The sequence below is a fragment of the Panulirus ornatus genome, chromosome 17 (assembly GCF_036320965.1).
Source record: "Panulirus ornatus isolate Po-2019 chromosome 17, ASM3632096v1, whole genome shotgun sequence".
NCBI lineage: Eukaryota > Metazoa > Arthropoda > Malacostraca > Decapoda > Palinuridae > Panulirus > Panulirus ornatus.
This window is the reverse complement of record NC_092240.1, coordinates 25,707,491-25,727,010: the sequence shown is the minus strand read 5'-3', so window position 1 is coordinate 25,727,010 and position 19,520 is coordinate 25,707,491. Positions and strand designations below refer to the sequence as shown.

The window sequence follows — 19,520 nt, the reverse complement described above, 5'->3', positions numbered from 1 at the left end:
TACACATGCCTTACATCCTCGATAAAAACTTTTCACTGCTTCTGACAACTTGCCTCCCACACCATATATTCTTAATACCTTCCACAGAGCATCTCTATCAACTCTATCATATGCCTTCCCCAGATCCATAAATGCTACATACAAATCCATTTGCTTTTCTAAGTATTTCTCACATACATTCTTCAAAGCAAACACCTGATCCACACATCCTCTACCACTTCTGAAACCACACTGCTCTTCCCCAATCTGATGCTCTGTACATGCCTTCATCCTCTCAATCAATACCCTCCCATATAATTTGCCAGGAATACTCAACAAACTTATACCTCTTTAATTTGAGCACTCACTCTTATCCCCTTTGCCTTTGTACAATGGCACTATGCACGCATTCTGCCAATCCTCAGGCACCTCACCATGAGTCATACATACATTAAATAACCTTACCAACCAGTCAACAATACAGTCACCCCCTTTTTTAATAAATTCCACTGCAATACCATCCAAACCTGCTGCCTTGCCGGCTTTCATCTTCCGCAAAGCTTTTACTACCTCTTCTCTGTTTACCAAATAATTTTCCCTAACCCTCGCACTTTGCACACCACCTCGACCAAAACACCCTATATCTGCCACTCTATCATCACACACATTCAACAAACCTTCAAAATACTCACTCCATCTCCTTCTCACATCACCACTACTTGTTATCACCTCCCCATTTGCGCCCTTCACTGAAGTTCTCATTTGCTCCCTTGTCTTACGCACTTTATTTACCTCCTTCCAGAACATCTTTTTATTCTCCCTAAAATTTAATGATACTCTCTCACCCCAACTCTCATTTGCCCTTTTTTTCACCTCTTGCACCTTTCTCTTGACCTCCTGTCTCTTTCTTTTATACGTCTCCCACTCAATTGCATTTTTTCCCTGCAAAAATCGTCCAAATGCCTCTCTCTTCTCTTTCACTAATACTCTTACTTCTTCATCCCACCACTCACTACCCTTTCTAATCAACCCACCTCCCACTCTTCTCATGCCACAAGCATCTTTTGTGCAATCCATCACTGATTCCCTAAATACACTCCATTCCTCCCCCACTCCCCTTACTTCCATTGTTCTCACCTTTTTCCATTCTGTACTCAGTCTCTCCTGGTACTTCCTCACACAAGTCTCCTTCCCAAGCTCACTTACTCTCACCACCCTCTTCACCCCAACATTCACTCTTCTTTTCTGAAAACCCATACAAATCTTCACCTTAGCCTCCACAAGATAATGATCAGACATCCCTTCCAGTTGCACCTCTCAGCACATTAACATCCAAAAGTCTCTCTTTCGTGCGCCTGTCAATTAACACGTAATCCAATAACGCTCTCTGGCCATCTCTCCTACTTACATAAGTATACTTATGTATATCTCGCTTTTTAAACCATACATATGCCTATACATACTTATATATGTACATATTCATACCTGCTTGCCTTCATCCATCCCCGGCGCTACCCTGCCCCACAGAAAGCAGCATTGCTACCCCCTGCCTCAGCAAGGTAGCACAAGGAAAACAGAGAAAAAGGCCTCATTTGTTCACTCAGTCCCTAACTGTCATGTGTAATGCACTAAAACTACAGCTCCCTATCCACATCCAGGCCCCACAGACCTTTCCATGGTTTACCCCAGATGTTTCACATGCCCTTGTTCAGTCCATTGACAGCACATCAACCCTTGTATACCACGTCGTTCCAATTCACTCTATTCCTTGCATGCCTCTCACCCTTCTGTATGTTCAATCCCTGATTGCTCAAAATCTTTTTCACTCCATCCTTCCACCTCCACTTGGGTCTCCCACTTCTTGTTCCCTCCACCTTTTACGCATATGTCCTCTTTGTCAACTTTTCCTCACTCATTCTCTCCATATGTCCATACCAATTTAACACATTCTTTTCTGCTCTCTCAACCACACACTATTTCTACCCATCTTTCTTACCCTTTCATTACTTACTCGGTCAAACCACCTCACTACATACTGTCCTCAAACATATAATTTCCAACACATCCACCCTCCTCTGTACATCTCTATCTATAGCCCACGCCGTGCAACCATGTAATATTGTTGGAACTACTGTTCCTTCAAATATACACAGTTTTCCCTCCAAGATAACGTTCTGTCCTTCCACACATTCTTCGTCGCTCTTGAAACCCTCGCCCCTCCCCCACCCTGTGACTCACTTCTGTTTTCATGGTTTCATTTGCTGCTAAGTCCACTTCCAGATATCTAAAACACTCCACTACCTCCAACTTTTCTCCATTCAAACTTACATCCCAGTTAACTTGTCCTTACCCTACTGAACCCAATAACTTTGCTTGTATTCACATTCACTCTACTTTCTCCTTTCATACACTTTTCGAAAATCAATCACCAACTTTTGCAGTTTTTCACTTGAATCAGCCACCAGGGCTTTATCATCTGCGAACAACAACTAACTCGCTTCCCAGGCCCTCTCTTCTCCTAAAGACTGCATACTCACCCCTCTCTCCAAAACACCTGCATTACCTCCCTAACCACCCCATCCGTAAACAAATTAAACAACCATGGGGACATCACAAATGTGTATATATGTATATGGCTTTGTATTTATATGTATGTGTAATTGTTGATATGTATATGTATGTGTATGTATATATATGAGTGGATGGGTGTTTCTTCATCTATTTTTTTGGCACTACCTCGCTGACACAGGCTATGACGTTCAAGTATAATAAATGAATAGATATATATATCCTAATCATTTGCACACCTTCCCTGTAAGTACTGCCCAAACGCCTCTCTTTTTCCTTTACTCTCAACTTTACATCTTCATCCCAGTGCTTGGTACCCTTTTTTAACATGCCCATCTCCTACCTTTTACATGCTAACTGCATCTCTTGCACTTGCCATCACTGCTTCCCAAGATACCTCCCATTCCTCACCCACTCCCCTTGCTTCATACACTCTCTCCTTTGCCATTCAACACTTAGTCTCTCCTGGTATTTCTTCACTCAAGTCTCCGTTCCAAGCTCGTTTACTCTCCACTCTCTTCTCTCCAGCATTGTTTCCTCTTTTTTGAAAACCTCTACAGAAATTTGCCCTTGCCTACAGAAGATAGTGATCAGACATCCCACCAGCTCCCCCTATCAGCACAAATGCATCCAAAAGTCTCTATTTACATACATATTAATTATTATGTAATCTAATAATGTCTGTTGCTCATTTATCCTACTTGCATACTTATACTTGTGATTATTCCTCTTTTTAAACCAGGTATTTCCAGTCACCAGTCTTCTTTCAGCACATAACTTCACAAGCTCTTTACCATTTTCATTCATAACACTGAATACCCAATGCATTCTAATTATACCCTCTACTGCCACATTGCTTATCTTCATATTTAGGTCATCCATCACTAATACTCGATCTTGTACATCAAAACTGCACACACTCACACAGCTGCTCTGAGAACACTTGCCTTTTATGATTTTTCTTATCATGGCTGAGTGCATAAGCATTAATGATTACCATCTCTTGCAATCCACTTTCAGTTTTACCTACATCATTCTAGAATTTACTCCCTTGCATTCTATCTCACACTCCCACAACTCTTGCTTCAGGGGTACTGCTACTCCTTCCTAAGCTCTTGTCATCTCACCAACTCCTGACTTCACTCCAGAGACATTTTCAAACCATTCTTCCCCCTTACCCTTGAGCTTTGTTTCACTCAAAATCAGAACATCTAGGTTTCTTTCCTCAAACATACAGCCTATCTCTCCTCTCTTCTGATCTTTGTTATATCCACACACATTCAGACACTCCAAGCTGAGCCTTTGAGGAGAATGAGCACTCCTTTTCCTGGCTCCTTCTGTTTGCTCTCTTGGAAATTGAAATACAAGGAGGGGAGGGTTTCCAGCCCCCTGCTCCTGCTCCCTTAGTCACCTTCTACAACATGCAGGAAATACGGAGGTAGAGTTCTTTTTCCCTGTAATTGTTTTGCCACTAACTGTTTTGAGTGCTCTTTTTTGTGTGTTTTACATCTTTGATATATTTGCCTTTGAGAAAGTGGGAGACCAGGCAGATGAGACATTGTTTGAAGTGGATTAGGTTAATACAGGTTGTACCTCTTTAATCCAGCAACCTTGGGACCTGGCCATTGCTGGACCACAGAAAATGCCTGAAAACAGAAATTTACCTCTTTAAAGGCCCTTTGGTAAACATTCTTACCAGTTACCGTGTTACGTGTTCCTGCAGCATTGCTACACCCAAGAATTGTTACATTTAGAAACCTTATCCCCAGATGGAGACTCAGTACCTGGAGCAAGGGTTTTTCATGGCATATGTCTCTAATACAGGGCAGATTCATCGGCATTTTACACTTGTTTTGGGGCTGTAAGGAATTAACAGGACTGTTAATTAGCTCAGATACAGGGTAAACAGATTCTGGCACCTTAGAGCTGCTGACAGCAGTGCCCTAGTGGCAGATCCTCAAACTAATGGTGGCAGATTCAAAATGTGCTGGACCATGAGAGTTCCTGGACCACAGAGCTTTGGATTAGAGAGGCACAACCTGTAGTTCGTAGAGGTGTTTGTGGGATTATTTTTCTTGGCCATATCTTGTGCCAGTCAGTGTTACGAGGGCATTTGATTTGTGTGTTGCTGTGCTGATGTTACTTACATTGGAAGCGAATGTCATATGTGTGATGCTTAGAGTGGATTGTGTTTTGTTGGTGGAAGTGATCGTCCACTCAAGATGAGTTGGCAGGTGTGACTCATCCTCATTACGTCTCTCTCTCTTGAAGAAGTATGGTTTTTCTGCAAAAATTGTCTGGTGTTTGTGAACTTGCTTTTAAATTTTTATGGAAAAACTGTGGATACACACACCTGCTCCCTACCCACCCTTGTGTGTGGTGCTGGGAGTAACTTAAATTTGACACCCACCCACCCACCAAAGTATTTGGTGCTGGTAGTTTTGTTATTCCTTAGTCAACGCTTAATTGGTTGTAAGCTAACCTTTGTGGTACATGCTCAGTATTATTTTAGTGGGGAGCAAGAACTTGATTTTTTCTCTCCTTTCTTTATTTTTCATTTCTTTTCTTTCCATAAATTGAACCATGGCATATGAAGCATCTGGGGTAAACCATGGAAAGTTTTGTATGACCTGGATGTGGAAAGGGAACTGTGGTTTCGGTGCATTATACATGACAACTAGAGACTGAGTGTGAACAAATGTGGCCTTTGTTGTCTTTACCTAGCGCAACCTCGTGCACAAGTGGGGGGAGGGGGATGTCATTTCATGTGTGGTGGGGTGGTGACGGGAGTGAATAAAGGCAGCAAGTATGAATTATTTACATGTGTATATATGTATATGTCTGTGTATGTATATATATATTGAAATGAATAGGTATGTATATGTGCGTGTGTGGACGTGTATGTAAATGGGTTGGGCCATTCTTTCGTCTGTTTCCCTGTGCTACCTCGCTAACACAGGAAAGAGCAACAAAGTAAAATTATTAGATAAGTAAAAATATAAATTTCTATTGTACAGGCTGTTGGCAGGCTTTGAAGGACACCTGTTTGGAAACTCTGTGTTCTTTTATTAGAAAGTGTGGACTTTCTGTTTTAGATTCTGAGTGCCATAAAAGGAGAAAGAAAAAATTTAGCTAGTTTGTTAGAAAGGAACTTTTATCATTGAAGAGTTGATAGAATGCAAGCCATCAAATTTATATTGTACAGTCTCATCCCAAAACTTCTTTTCTTTTGACACATTTGACAGTTCATCCCCTTTGAGTATTCTACCATGACAACATTTTAGCATGTCTTTTTCCTACTTTTTTTTTTCCAGTGAATAAGGATCTTGTTTCACATGTTGCAAGTTGATTTAAGGGTCTAGAAAAGTGATGTTTTATTTCCTATGGCAGCCACTGAGAATGAATTTGATGTTTTCTTTACTTCTGTTTGAATCTGCAATTCCTCAGACACTTGAAATGGCACACTTTCTTCTACACCAGTGCATCCAGCAGTTACTGTCATTTATTTGTTTACATAAAATTCATAACTGAGAAGTTATGTTGGCATGAGCTGTCAGTTACATAATCCAGCTCTACAACTAGATAATGAAAATTAGAGAGAAGGAATTGATAAAGGGAAGAAGGTTAGGTTTGCATGATAATTGTTCTTTTTACTCTGGATTTGCTAAAACAAATCATACTGATGATTTTCCAGGTACATTTTGAGTTGGGCATAATCTTCAGAAACTTTGAAAAACATGGAGTGATGTATTAATTAAATGCCGGTGGTGTGAAGTACTTCATACTTGTGGACTGTAAAGCTTTCTTACATGTAATTATTATGCAGTACATCAGCAGAAATGTTATCCACTGGTCTTTTCTTGAGGCTGATGTTTTATCTCTTGCATATTATATCAATCTGTGGTCAAAACTACAATGACAAAAATCCAGTTAGTGAAGTGAAAGCTTTTATGCTGGCTCTCAATTCAGCTTTTCCTTCATTGAGAAACAATACTCCTTCTGAAAATGAAAATGATGTAACTTTGCCCAAAAATATTACTAAAGATAGTAATAATGACACTGTCCAAGAAGTCCCATATAGTGCCAAGAATGAGACAATTATAAAACCTAACAACGTGACTGACAGTGATTATGAGTTTAGTGATAATGACACTTCAGCTGAGATACCTGTTGAGACTACTGTTCTTCCAACAACTGAAGTTCAAACTACCCCAAACCCACCATATGAAAGTGAATTTATTGTCAACAATTTTTGCATCTGTGACCTAAAGGTGAGTAGTTCATTACAGTTATATAATGGTTTGCCCAGATGTTTTCAGCATTCATTCAATGAAGGAAAGTGATTTTATGATAACTGATAATGTAGAACTTCCATAATGGAACTCCTGGTGATTTAAGAAGATATTGATATCTTTCTGTAGGTTGGATTCTGTGATGTCAACTGTTGCTGTGATGAAGACTGCAGTGCTGATGACCGAAAAGTATTCACTCAGTGTCAGGTGCGACCTCAGGATGTTCTGGGTAAGTTGGAATAAAAGGGGGGCAGTTTTACTTGTGATTTATTCAGGGAGATGTAATGGGTGAATATTTTTTAACTCTTTTGCTGCTTCATTAATTTTTTGTGGAGGTGCCCTAAAAAGTGTCATTAATCATAAAAAAGTAATTTTTAATACTTTTTGGTATCAAAAGGAGGTAAATTTTGTAGTCCTATCTATAATACGCATTGGAATCTGTAATGTTTAGAGAAACATGATGATTTACATAAAAAATGCAAAAGTATGTGAAAATTATAGATGCTCCCCGATATACATCCAAGTTACTCTCTGACTGACTGGTTGGATCTCGAAATGGATGCAAGTCGGATGTATGTCAGCATGGCATTTAGAATTCATATACCTGTACGGCATTCTTATGTCCTACTCAGTTTCTGTTGTGATTATCTCATTTTTTAGCAACCAGCTTTATTCTTATGATTCTGTAGTTTCATTTTGCCTTTTATTTATGCTTCTTCAGTTCATGGATTGATTCATCCAAACTCTCAGTGAATTTTTCGGCAGCTCCTTCATCAGTCCTTGCTGCTTCTCCTGTGACTTGAACATTATGCAAGCTATCTCTTTTAAATCTTTTGAACCATGACTTGCTGTGAAGTTCTCGATGTAATCCTCTCCCCCACTCCTTCAAAGTCTCAGAAATACTTCTAGCCTTCACCTGAATTGTTAGTAAGCTTAACGGTACACATTTTTTAATTTGATCTTCCATTCACTGCATCAACAACTTTTCCATTTCATAGATGGGCTGTTGTCTTTGCTTTGTTATTATCATAGACTTTCTACTTGCCGAACCTTTCACTGCGTCACGTAGCTTTTCTTTTTCCTTTAAAATTGTGGAGACCGTTGAATGGGAAACTGTAGATTGCTTGCAGTCACATTCTTTTTTTCCTTCTTCATATTGGGTAATTAGCTTCATTTTTAGTTTCAGAGCAAGCTTCTCCCTCGGCTTCTTCCCAGATCAATCAACATGTGATGGGTTTTTCTTCATGCTTATCATATTCTTTGAGGTTTAATACAGAAATGGTTTAATCCAGCATGAAAATTATATTCACTTGAATAACGCGTGGTTACTGAATGGTAACTGATAGCGAGAACCAAGAGAGATGTGTTATGCACAATGTTGGGATTGTCTGACATTCACTATCGTATACATGCAGCCATTAGCAATGGCAGACATATGACCAAGCATGATTTTTATATTTATTTATTTCATTTTGCTTTGTCGCTGTCTCCTGCTTTAGCGAGGTAGCGCAAGGAAACAGATGAAAGAATGGCCCAACCCGCCCACATACACATGTATATACATACACGTCCACATACGCAAATATACCTACCTATACATATCAATGTACACATATATATACACACACAGACATATACATATATACACATGTACATAATTCATACTGTCTGCCTTTATTTGTTCCCATTGCCACCTTGCCACACATGGAATAACAACCCCCCCCCTCCCCCCTCATATGTGTGAGGTAGCGCTAGGAAAAGACACCAAAGGCCACATTCGTTCACACTCAGTCTCTAGCTGTCATGTAATAATGCACCGAAACCACAGCTCCCTTTCTAATCCAGGCCCCACACACTTTCCATGGTTTACCCCAGATGCTTCACATGCCCTGGTTCAATCCATTGACAGCATGTCGACCCCGGTATACCACATCGTTCCAATTCACTATATTCCTTGCACGCCTTTCACCCTCCTGCATGTTAAGGCCCCGATCACTCAAAATCTTTTTCACTCCATCTTTCCACCTCCAATTTGGTCTCCCACTTCTCCTTGTTCCCTCCACCTCTGACACATATATCCTCTTGGTCAATCTTTCCTCACTCATTCTCTCCATGTGACCAAACCATTTCAAAACACCCTCTTCTGCTCTCTCAACCACACTCTTTTTATTTCCACACATCTCTCTCACCCTTACATTACTTACTCGATCAAACCACCTCACACCACATATTGTCCTCAGACATCTCATTTCCAGCACATCCACCCTCCTCCGCACCACTCTATCCATAGCCCACGCCTCGCAACCATACAACATTGTTGGAACCACCATTCCTACAAACATACCCATTTTTGCTTTCCGAGATAATGTTCTCGACTTCCAAACATTCTTCAAGGCTCCCAGAATTTTCGCCCCCTCCCCCTACCCTATGATTCACTTCCGCTTCCATGGTTCCATCCACTGCCAGATCCACACCCAGATATCTAAAACACTTTACTTCCTCCAGTTTTTCTCCATTCAAACTTACCTCCCAATTGACTTGACCCTCAACCCTACTGTACCTAATAACCTTGCTCTTATTCACATTTACTCTTAACTTTCTTCTTTCACTCACTTTACCAAATTCAGTCACCAGCTTCTGCAGTTTCTTACATGAATCAGCCACCAGCGCTGTATCATCATCAAACAACAACTGACCCCCCATACACATGTATATACATACGTCCACACACGCAAATATACATACCTACACAGTTTTCCATGGTTTACCCCAGACGCTTCACATGCCCTGATTCAATCCACTGACAGCACGTCAACCCTGGTATACCACATCGATCCAATTCACTCTATTCCTTGCCCTCCTTTCACCCTCCTGCATGTTCAGGCCCCGATCACACAAAATCTTTTTCACTCCATCTTTCCACCTCCAATTTGGTCTCCCACTTCTCCTCGTTCCCTCCACCTCCGACACATATATCCTCTTGGTCAATCTTTCCTCACTCATTCTCTCCATGTGTCCAAACCATTTCAAAACACCCTCTTTTGCTCTCTCAACCACGCTCTTTTTATTTCCACACATCTCTCTTACCCTTACATTACTTACTCGATCAAACCACCTCACACCACACATTGTCCTCAAACGTCTCATTTCCAGCACATCCATCCTCCTGCGCACAACTCTATCCATAGCCCACGCCTCGCAACCATACAACATTGTTGGAACCACTGTTCCTTCAAACATACCCATTTTTGCTTTCCGAGATAATGTTCTCGACTTCCACACATTCTTCAAAGCTCCCAGAATTTTCGCCCCGTCCCCCAACCCTATGATTCACTTCCGCTTCCATGGTTCCATCCGCTGCCAGATCCACTCCCAGATATCTAAAACACTTTACTTCCTCCAGTTTTTCTCCATTCAAACTTACCTCCCAATTGACTTGACCCTCAACCCTACTGTACCTAATAACCTTGCTCTTATTCACATTTACTCTTAACTTTCTTCTTTCACACACTTTACCAAACTCAGTCACCAGCTTCTGCAGTTTCTCACATGAATCAGCCACCAGCGCTGTGTCATCAGCGAACAACAACTGACTCACTTCCCAAGCTCTCTCATCCAGAACAGACTTCATACTTGCCCCTCTTTCCAAAACTCTTGCATTCACCTCCCTAACAACCCCATCCATAAACAAATTAACAACCATTGAGACATCACACACCCCTTCCGCAAACCTACATTAACTGAGAACCAATCGCTTTCCTCTCTTCCTACACGTACACATGCCTTACATCCTCGATAAAAACTTTTCACTGCTTCTAACAACTTGCCTCCCACACCGTATATTCTTAAAACCTTCCACAGAGCATCTCTATCAACTCTATCATATGCCTTCTCCAGATCCATAAATGCTACATACAAATCCATTTGTTTTTCTACGTATTTCTCACATACATTCTTCAAAGCAAACACCTGATCCACACATCCTCTACCACTTCTGAAATATGATACCACTTCCCCAATCTGATGCTCTGTACATGCCTTCACCCTCTCAATCAATACACTCCTATATAATTTACCAGGAATACTCAACAAACTTATACCTCTGTAATTTGAGCACTCACTCTTATCCCCTTTGCCTTTGTACAATGGCACTATGCAAGCATTCCGCCAATCCTCAGGCACCTCACCATGAATCATACATACATTAAATAACCTTACCAACCAGTCAACAATACAGTCACCCCCTTTTTTAATAAATTCCACTGCAATACCATTCAAACCTGCTGCCTTGCCGGCTTTCATCTTCTGTAAAGCTTTTACTACCTCTTCTCTATTTACCAAATCATTTTCCCCAACCCTCTCACTTTGCACACCACCTCGACCAAAACACCCTATATCTGCCACTCTATCATCAAACACATTCAACAAACCTTCAAAATACTCACTCCATCTCCTCACATCACCACTACTTGTTATCACCACCCCATTAGCCCCCTTCACTGAAGTTCCCATTTGCTCCCTTGTCTTACGCACTTTATTTACCTCCTTCCAAAACATCTTTTTATTCTCCCTGAAATTTAATGATACTCTCTCACCCCAACTCTCATTTGCCCTCTTTTTCACCTCTTGCACCTTTCTCTTAACCTCCTGCCTCTTTCTTTTATACCTCTCCCACTCATTTGCATTTTTTCCCTGCAAAAATCGTCCAAATGCCTCTCTCTTCTCTATCACTAATGATCTTACCTCTTCATCCCACCACTCACTACCTTTTCTAATCAACCCACCTCCCACGCTTCTCATGCCACAAACATCTTTTGCGCAAGCCATCACTGCTTCCCTAAATACATCCCATTCCTCTCCCACTCTCCTTACCTCCTTTGTTCTCACCTTTTTCCATTCTGTACTCAGTCTCTCCTGGTACTTCCTCACACAAGTCTCCTTCCCAAGCTCACTTACTCTCACCACTCTCTTCACCCCAACATTCTCTCTTCTTTTCTGAAAACCCCCACAAATCTTCACCTTCGCCTCCACAAGATAATGATCAGACATCCCTTCCAGTTGCACCTCTCAGCACATTAACATCCAAAAGTCTCTCTTTCATGCGTCTATCAGTTAACACGTAATCCAATAACGCTCTCTGGCCATCTCTCCTACTTACATACGTATACTTATATATATCTCGCTTTTTAAACCAGGTATTCCCAATCACCAGTCCTTTTTCAGCACATAAATCTACAAGCTCTTCACCATTTCCATTTACAACACTGAACACTCCATGTATACCAATTATTCCCTCAACTGCCACATTACTTACCTTTGCATTCAAATCACCCATCACTATAACCTGGTCTCGTGCATCAGAACCACTAACACACTCATCCAGCTGCTCCCAAAACACTTGCCTCTCGTGATCTTTCTTCTCATGCCCAGGTGCATATGCACAAATAATCACCCATCTCTCTCCATCAACTTTCTGTTTTACCCATATCAATCTAGAGTTTACTTTCTTACACTCTATCACATACTCCCACAACTCCTGATTCAGGAGTAGTGCTACTCCTTCCCTTGCTCTTGTCCTCTCACTAACCCCTGACTTTACTCCCAAGACATTCCCAGACCACTCTTCCCCTTTACCCTTGAGCTTCGTTTCACTCTGAGCCAAAACATCCAGGTTCGTTTCCTCAAACATACTACCTATCTCTCCTTTTTTCTCATCTTGGTTACATCCACACACATTTAGACACCCCAATCTGAGCCTTCGAGGAGGATGAGTACTCCTCGCGTGACTCCTTCTTCTGTTTCCCCTTTTAGAAAGTTACAGTACAAGGAGGGGAGGGTTTCTGGAATTATTAATTTTGTCTGTAATTATTCCTTCTTTTGCATTTCCTAGAACTGAAATGAGGTTAATGTAGCAAAAGTTTGAAGTGCACTTCTTGGAGTGAATATTAGTGAATGAGTATTTTGAATGCCCGGCTGGATGGTATGGTAGGTAAGGGTATGATTGGGGGGTATGGGATAACCAGTGTGAATGAAAATAGTGAACAGCTTTTAAAGAGTTGTACAGAGAAAGGACTGGTGATTAGGAATTCCTGGGCAAAAAGCTGGACATGCATGAACATACATGTGTGTACTTGCCTGCAAGTACCTACATTTGGATGCTGCCATCATGGCAGGAGTAGCATGCTGCATTTACCACATAACTTTTGTGTTGGGTGTTGCTATTTTAGTCGACCTACACTTAACCTTTCATATATCTTGCTTTTTGTATAATTTTTTTTGCCTACTTTGTCTCTATCCATTCACTGTCTTCCTTTGCATGTTTCTATAGGCCTCTTTGGCAAGGTGAATTATAAGATTATGTAATAATGGATATTTATAGATAAATAAATACTAATTGATATGCGTATTAAAGAGAGTTTTTGATGTAAATGTGCTGAGTAGCATCTAATGGGATGACTGGTCACCACTACCTTAAGTAGACAAGGGTGAAAGTTTGTAGAGGTTTTAGGGAAAGAGGAAATTGTATAGATGGAAAGAAGATGGTGAGAGCAAATGAGTTTGGAAGAAGATATCTATCAAACCACCTCACACCACATACTCTCCTCAAACATTTCATTTCCAATACATCCACCCTTCTCCACACAACCCTATCTGTAGTCCATGCCACATAACCATATGATATCATTAGGACTACTACCTCCTCAGACATAGCCATTTTTGCCCTTTCAAATAATGCTTGCTCTTTCTGCACGTTCTTCAACACTCCTTGAACCTTTGCTTCCTTGCCCATCCTTTGACTCACTTCCACATCCATAGTTTCATTTGCTGCCATGTCCAATCCCATATATTTAAAACACTTCACTCCCTTCAATTTTTCTCCATTCAGTCTTATATCCCTGCTGAACCTAAAAAGCTTGTTTTTATTCACATAAACTCTCAACTTTCTTTTATCACAAACTCTTCCAAAATCACTCACCAATTTCTTCAGTTTTTCACTCACTTCAGCCACCAGTGCTGTGATATTTAAAAAATTTTAACTTTTTCACTCTATCCTTCCACCTCCAATTATTTTTTTTGTTATTATTATACTCATTCACCATCTGTGTTAGTGAGGTAGTGCAAGGAAACAGACAGAAGAATGGCCCAACCCACCCACATACACATGTATATACATAAATGACCACAAATGCACAAATGCACCTATACATTTCAACGTGTACATACGCAGACATGTGTATGTATTTATTCATACTTGCTGCCTTCATCCATTCGCGTCAATACCCCGCCACACATGAGATAGCCCCCCTTCTTTGGACATCTCTCCTACTTACATACATATACTTATGTATATCTCTCTTTTTAAACCAGGTATTCCCAATCACCAGTCCTTTTTCAGCACACAAATCTACAAGCTCTTCACCATTTCCATATACAACACTGAACACCAATTATACCCTCAACTGCCACATTACTCACCTTTGCATTCAAGTCACTCATCACTATAACCTGGTCTCGTGCATCAAAGCTGCTAACACACCCACTCAGGTGCTCCCAAAACACTTGCCTCTCATGATCTTTCTTCTCATGACCAGGTGCAGAGGCAGCAATAATCACCCATCTCTCTCCATCCACTTTCAGTTTTACCCATATCAATCTAGAGTTTACTTTCTTACACTCTATCACATACTCCCACAACTTCTACCTCCAATTTGATCTCCCGCTTCTCCTTATATTCTTCACCTCTGACACATATATCCTTTGTCAATTTTTCCCCACTGATTCTTTCCATTTGTCGAAACCATTTCAACACACCCTCTTGTGCTCTCTCAACCATACTCATTTTTTTCAGCAAATCTCTCTTACCATTTCATTGCTTACTTGATCAAACCACCTCACACCACATATTATTCTTACTCATTTCATATCCAACACATCCATTCTCCTCTGTACAACCCTATCTATAGCCCATGCCTCGCAACCATACAACATTGTTGGAACTACTATTCCTTCAAACATACCCATTTTTGCTCCGAGATAACGTTCTCTCCTTCTACATATTCTTCTTCACTTTCAGAGCTTCCACATCCTCCCCCACCCTGTGACTCATTTCCACTTCCATGGTTACATTTGCTGCTGAGTCCACTCCCAGATATCTAAAACACTTAACTTTCTCCACATTTGCTCTCAAAGTTCTCCTTTCATACACTTTTCCAAACTCAAGTCACCAACTTCTGCAGTTTCTCACTTGAATCAGCCACTAGAGCTGTATCATCGCTGTACAACAACTGACTTTTCCCAAGCCTTCTCATCCCGAACAGATTGCTTACTAGCCCGTCTTTCGGAAACTTGCATTTACCTTCCTAACCACCCCATCCAAAAACAAATCAAACAACCGCGGGGACACCCCTTCACCCTCCCTCCCTCCGCAGACCGACACCCACCAGAAACCGGTCACTCTCTTCTCCCCACACATATGCCCCACATCCCTAGCAAAAAACCCTCAATGCTTCCAGCAACCCATTTCCCATACCATACTCTCCCAAGACCCTCCACAAAGCATCCCCATCAACTCCATCACATACCTCCTCTAGATCCACAAATGCCACACAGTAATCCATGTTTCTCGAAGCACTTCTCACACCCACTCTCCAAAGCAAACACCCAATCCACACATCCTCTACCACTTCTGAAACCACACCACTTCCCTTCAATCCGACGTTTCGTGCATGCCCCCACCCTCCCAAGTCAACACTTTCCCACACAATTTCCCAGGAACACTCAACAAACCCACGCCTCCACAGTCCGAACACCCACCCCCATCCCCCTTGTCTCTGCACAATGTCACCACGCATGCACCCTGCCAATCCTCAGGCACCCCACCATAATCTATACATACATTGAATATCACCACTAACTAATCAACAACACACTCACTCCCCCTCCTCCTCCTCCTTAACAAAGTCCATTGCATCTAAATCCGTCGCCCTGCTGGACCTCACTCTCTGCATAGCTTTCACCACCTCCCCTCCCCCAACTACCCCCCCCCCCCCCCCCACACACACACACACACACCCCTCGCACACCACCCCAACCAAAACACCCCACATCCGCCACTCTATCATCAAACACATTCAACAAACTTTCAAAACACTCACTTCATCATCATCATCATCATCACACACACCCCCCCCCCCCCCCCCCCCCCCCCACCAACACACACACACACACACACACACACACACACACACACACACACACCATCACCACCACCACCACTGATGCTCCTACATGTTCTCCTGTCCCATGCACGCCATTTACCCCCCCCCCCCCCCCCCCAAGAAAAAATAAAAAAGAAATAAAAATAGATAAATGAAAAGAAATCTGAAAATGAATGAAATAAATCCCTTTATTCCCCCTAACTCCAATGATACTCTAACCCCAACTCCCACCTGCTCAACCCCCACATCCCCCTCTTGTCCTCCAGCCACTCTCCCCCACACACCTCCCAGTCACCTGCACTCCCTCCCTGCAAGCACCATCCAAACGCCTCATTTTTTTCTCATTCACCAACACCCCACTTCTCTCTCTCTCTCTCTCTCTCTCTCTCTCTCTCTCTCTCTCTCTCTCCCCCCCCCCCCCCCCCCCCCGAGTCTGCCTACCTCCCACACTTCCTATGCCACATGCATGCCCTGCACAAGCCATCACTGCTCCCCCAACACACCCCCTACCCACCCAAGGCACCCACCCCCTGCCACTCCACACCCAATCTCCCCTGGTTCCCCCCAACACACACACACACACACACACACACACACACACACAGCCCCCCCCCCCCCCCCCCCCCCCCCCCAACCACCACCACCACCACTCTCATCTCTGAAAACCCCCACAAATTTTCACCGCCTCCACAAGATAGGGACCAGACAACCCTCCAGCTCCCCCTGTTAGCACATTAACATCCTAAGGTTTCTCCTTTACACTCTTATCAATTAACATGCAATCCAACAGTGCCCCTTTACCATCTCTTCCACTCACATATGCATACCCATGTACATCTCTCCCTCCAAACCAGGTATTCCTAGCCACCTGTCCCCCTCAGCACACAAATCCACAAGCCCCTCACCACTTCCACCCACAACACTAAACACCCCATGTACACCAACCACACCCTCAACTGCCTTTGCACTCACATCACTCGCCACTAAAACCAGGTCCCACGCACCAAAGCTGCTGACGCACTCACTCAGTTGTATATGTATGTTTTAGAATTGGTGATCAGTGAAAACTTGCATTGAAGAATGAGAAGATTTTTACATCAGTATGTTATTCTAACATAGCATGGATGTCTTTTCCCTTCTCATTTTTATTGTCATTCATAAGTCTGAATCACCTCTGCAGACTTGAGTGATAAACTGGTTCCATACTATTAAGCACCAACATGATGTATCCATAGGGTTGGACATACTTTTTATTTGAACTGCATGAATAAGGTATAAGTGATTTTTTTTTTTTTTTTTTTTTTTTTTTTTTCTCCTGCGTTTGCGAGGTAGCGCAAGGGAACAGACGAAAAGAATTGCCCAACCAACCCCCAAACACATGTATATACATACGTCCACACACGCAAATATACATAACCTACACAGCTTTCCATGGTTTACCCCAGACGCTTCACATGCCCTGATTCAATCCACTGACAGCACGTCAACCCCGGTATACCACATCGATCCAGTTCACTCTATTCCTTGCCCTCCTTTCACCCTCCTGCATGTTCAGGCCCCGATCACACAAAATCTTTTTCACCCCATCTTTCCACCTCCAATTTGGTCTCCCACTTCTCCTCGTTCCCTCCACCTCCGACACATATATCCTCTTGGTCAATCTTTCCTCACTCATTCTCTCCATGTCATTTCAAAACACCCTCTTCTGCTCTCTCAACCACGCTCTTTTTATTTCCACACATCTCTCTTACCCTTACGTTACTTACTCGATCAAACCACCTCGCACCACACATTGTCCTCAAACATCTCATTTCCAGTACATCCATCCTCCTGCGCACAACTCTATCCATAGCCCACGCCTCGCAACCATACAACATTGTTGGAACCACTATTCCTTCAAACATACCCATTTTTGCTTTCCGAGATAATGTTCTCGACTTCCACACATTCTTCAAGGCTCCCAGGATTTTTGCCCCCTCCCCCACCCTATGATCCACTTCCGCTTCCATGGTTCCATCCGCTGCCAGATCCACTCCCAGATATCTAAAACACTTTACTTCCTCCAGTAAAGTGATAATGTACTTAGGATTAATTCACTTAACAGGCTAACAATGGGCAAGGATGCCCATTTCCACTGAAATAGACTCTCTGCTGTTCTAACAGCATTTGAGCTTCAAAGATATTTGAAGCTTTTTCATAAGTTGTTTGAGAACGGGTATGTTGTCCCAGTAATCATCTCATTAGTATAATCCTTACACTTGTTCTTTGCAGATACACGCTACTGCTTTCAAAAGCAGATCATCGTTAGCAACCACACAGAATACAAAGTGGAATACATGCAAAGTGGGGCCTTGTGCATTATGGTTGATAACCTTCCACAGCATACGACTTACACTACTGTAAAGGTTTGTGGATGAGAACTCTTACTCTTTTTTTTTTTTTTACTGTACATTGAATTGCATGATTTTTTACTTGAAGTCAGTGAAGTCATTTGTGATGATGTAGGGGAAGTATCTCCCCTGCATCATTATCATTGTTATAGGAAACTGATTTTGACCAGAATTTTTCATTTAGAATTCTTGTTTTGTGGATAGGCAAAGAGATAAAGACACATGGACAGGAATGCCTGAGGTCAGAACTGCACGGGTTGGAATCTTGGGCCGGTCAGTTGGCCTGCAGTTCACCCAGCTGTTCATGTTCCCTTTATGTTTGTTGGATAAATTGGATACCTGTCTTAGATATGAGTCATCTTTAGGTAGGCTATAACATTGGAAGAACAGTGTCACCAAAACACATCTCACTTCAAATGAGTCATACTTTTTTGCTACAGGAAGGAGTGGTCTCTGAAAAGAGATCCTAGTAGAACTAGGATATTTTTTTAGAAAGGGTTCCAGGGGTATTTATAAGTAAAATGTATGTACCACACTGATGTGGAAGAAAATGAAACTGGATTGCAAAAGTTGAGTAATTATTAGTGCTTATGCACCTAGCATGAGAAGAAACATCATGATAGGCAAGTGTTTTGGGTTGCAGCTGAGTCAGTGTGTCAGCAGTGATGGGTGATTTGAATGCAAAGTTGAATGATGTGGCAGTTGAAGGTATAATTGGGGGGAGGGCATGGGGTATTCAGTAATATGAATAGAAATGGTGAAGCGTTTATGGAGTTGTTTGCTGAAAAAGTACTGGTGATTGGGAATTCCTGGTTTGAAAAGAGGGACATGCACAAGTTTTCATATCTTAATAGGAAAGATGGTAATTGGGCATTATTAAAGTACATACTAATTGATAGGCATGCAAAAGAGAGACTTTTGGATTCAAATGTTCTGAAAGGGGTAGCTGATGGGATATCTGATGATTACCATGCAGAGGCAAGGTTTACAGAAAAGAGGAAATGTTATGGTGAGAAGAGGGTGGTGAATGTAAGTGAGTTTGAAAAAGGGACTGATGTGAAGAATCACCAAAA

The 19,520-nt window shown here is 42.0% G+C and overlaps 2 protein-coding genes across 3 annotated transcripts in view; both read left to right on the top strand.

Moving 5' to 3' along the window:
• B9d2 (B9 domain-containing protein 2) overlaps positions 1 to 6,381 on the top strand; it is a 52,942-nt gene extending 46,561 nt beyond the window's left edge. For both annotated transcript variants that reach the window (XM_071672176.1, XM_071672175.1), the window contains exon 6: positions 6,242 to 6,381. In XM_071672176.1, the coding sequence (XP_071528277.1) occupies positions 6,242 to 6,301 (60 nt within the window). In that variant the 3' untranslated portion in view covers positions 6,302 to 6,381. The remainder of the gene's footprint in view (positions 1 to 6,241) is intronic.
• Positions 6,382 to 6,386: 5 nt separating this feature from the next.
• tctn (tectonic) overlaps positions 6,387 to 19,520 on the top strand; it is a 107,315-nt gene continuing 94,181 nt past the window's right edge. The window contains exons 1-3 of the mRNA XM_071672167.1: positions 6,387 to 6,818; positions 6,969 to 7,068; positions 18,329 to 18,462. Of these exons, the coding sequence (XP_071528268.1) occupies positions 6,387 to 6,818; positions 6,969 to 7,068; positions 18,329 to 18,462 (666 nt within the window). The remainder of the gene's footprint in view (positions 6,819 to 6,968; positions 7,069 to 18,328; positions 18,463 to 19,520) is intronic.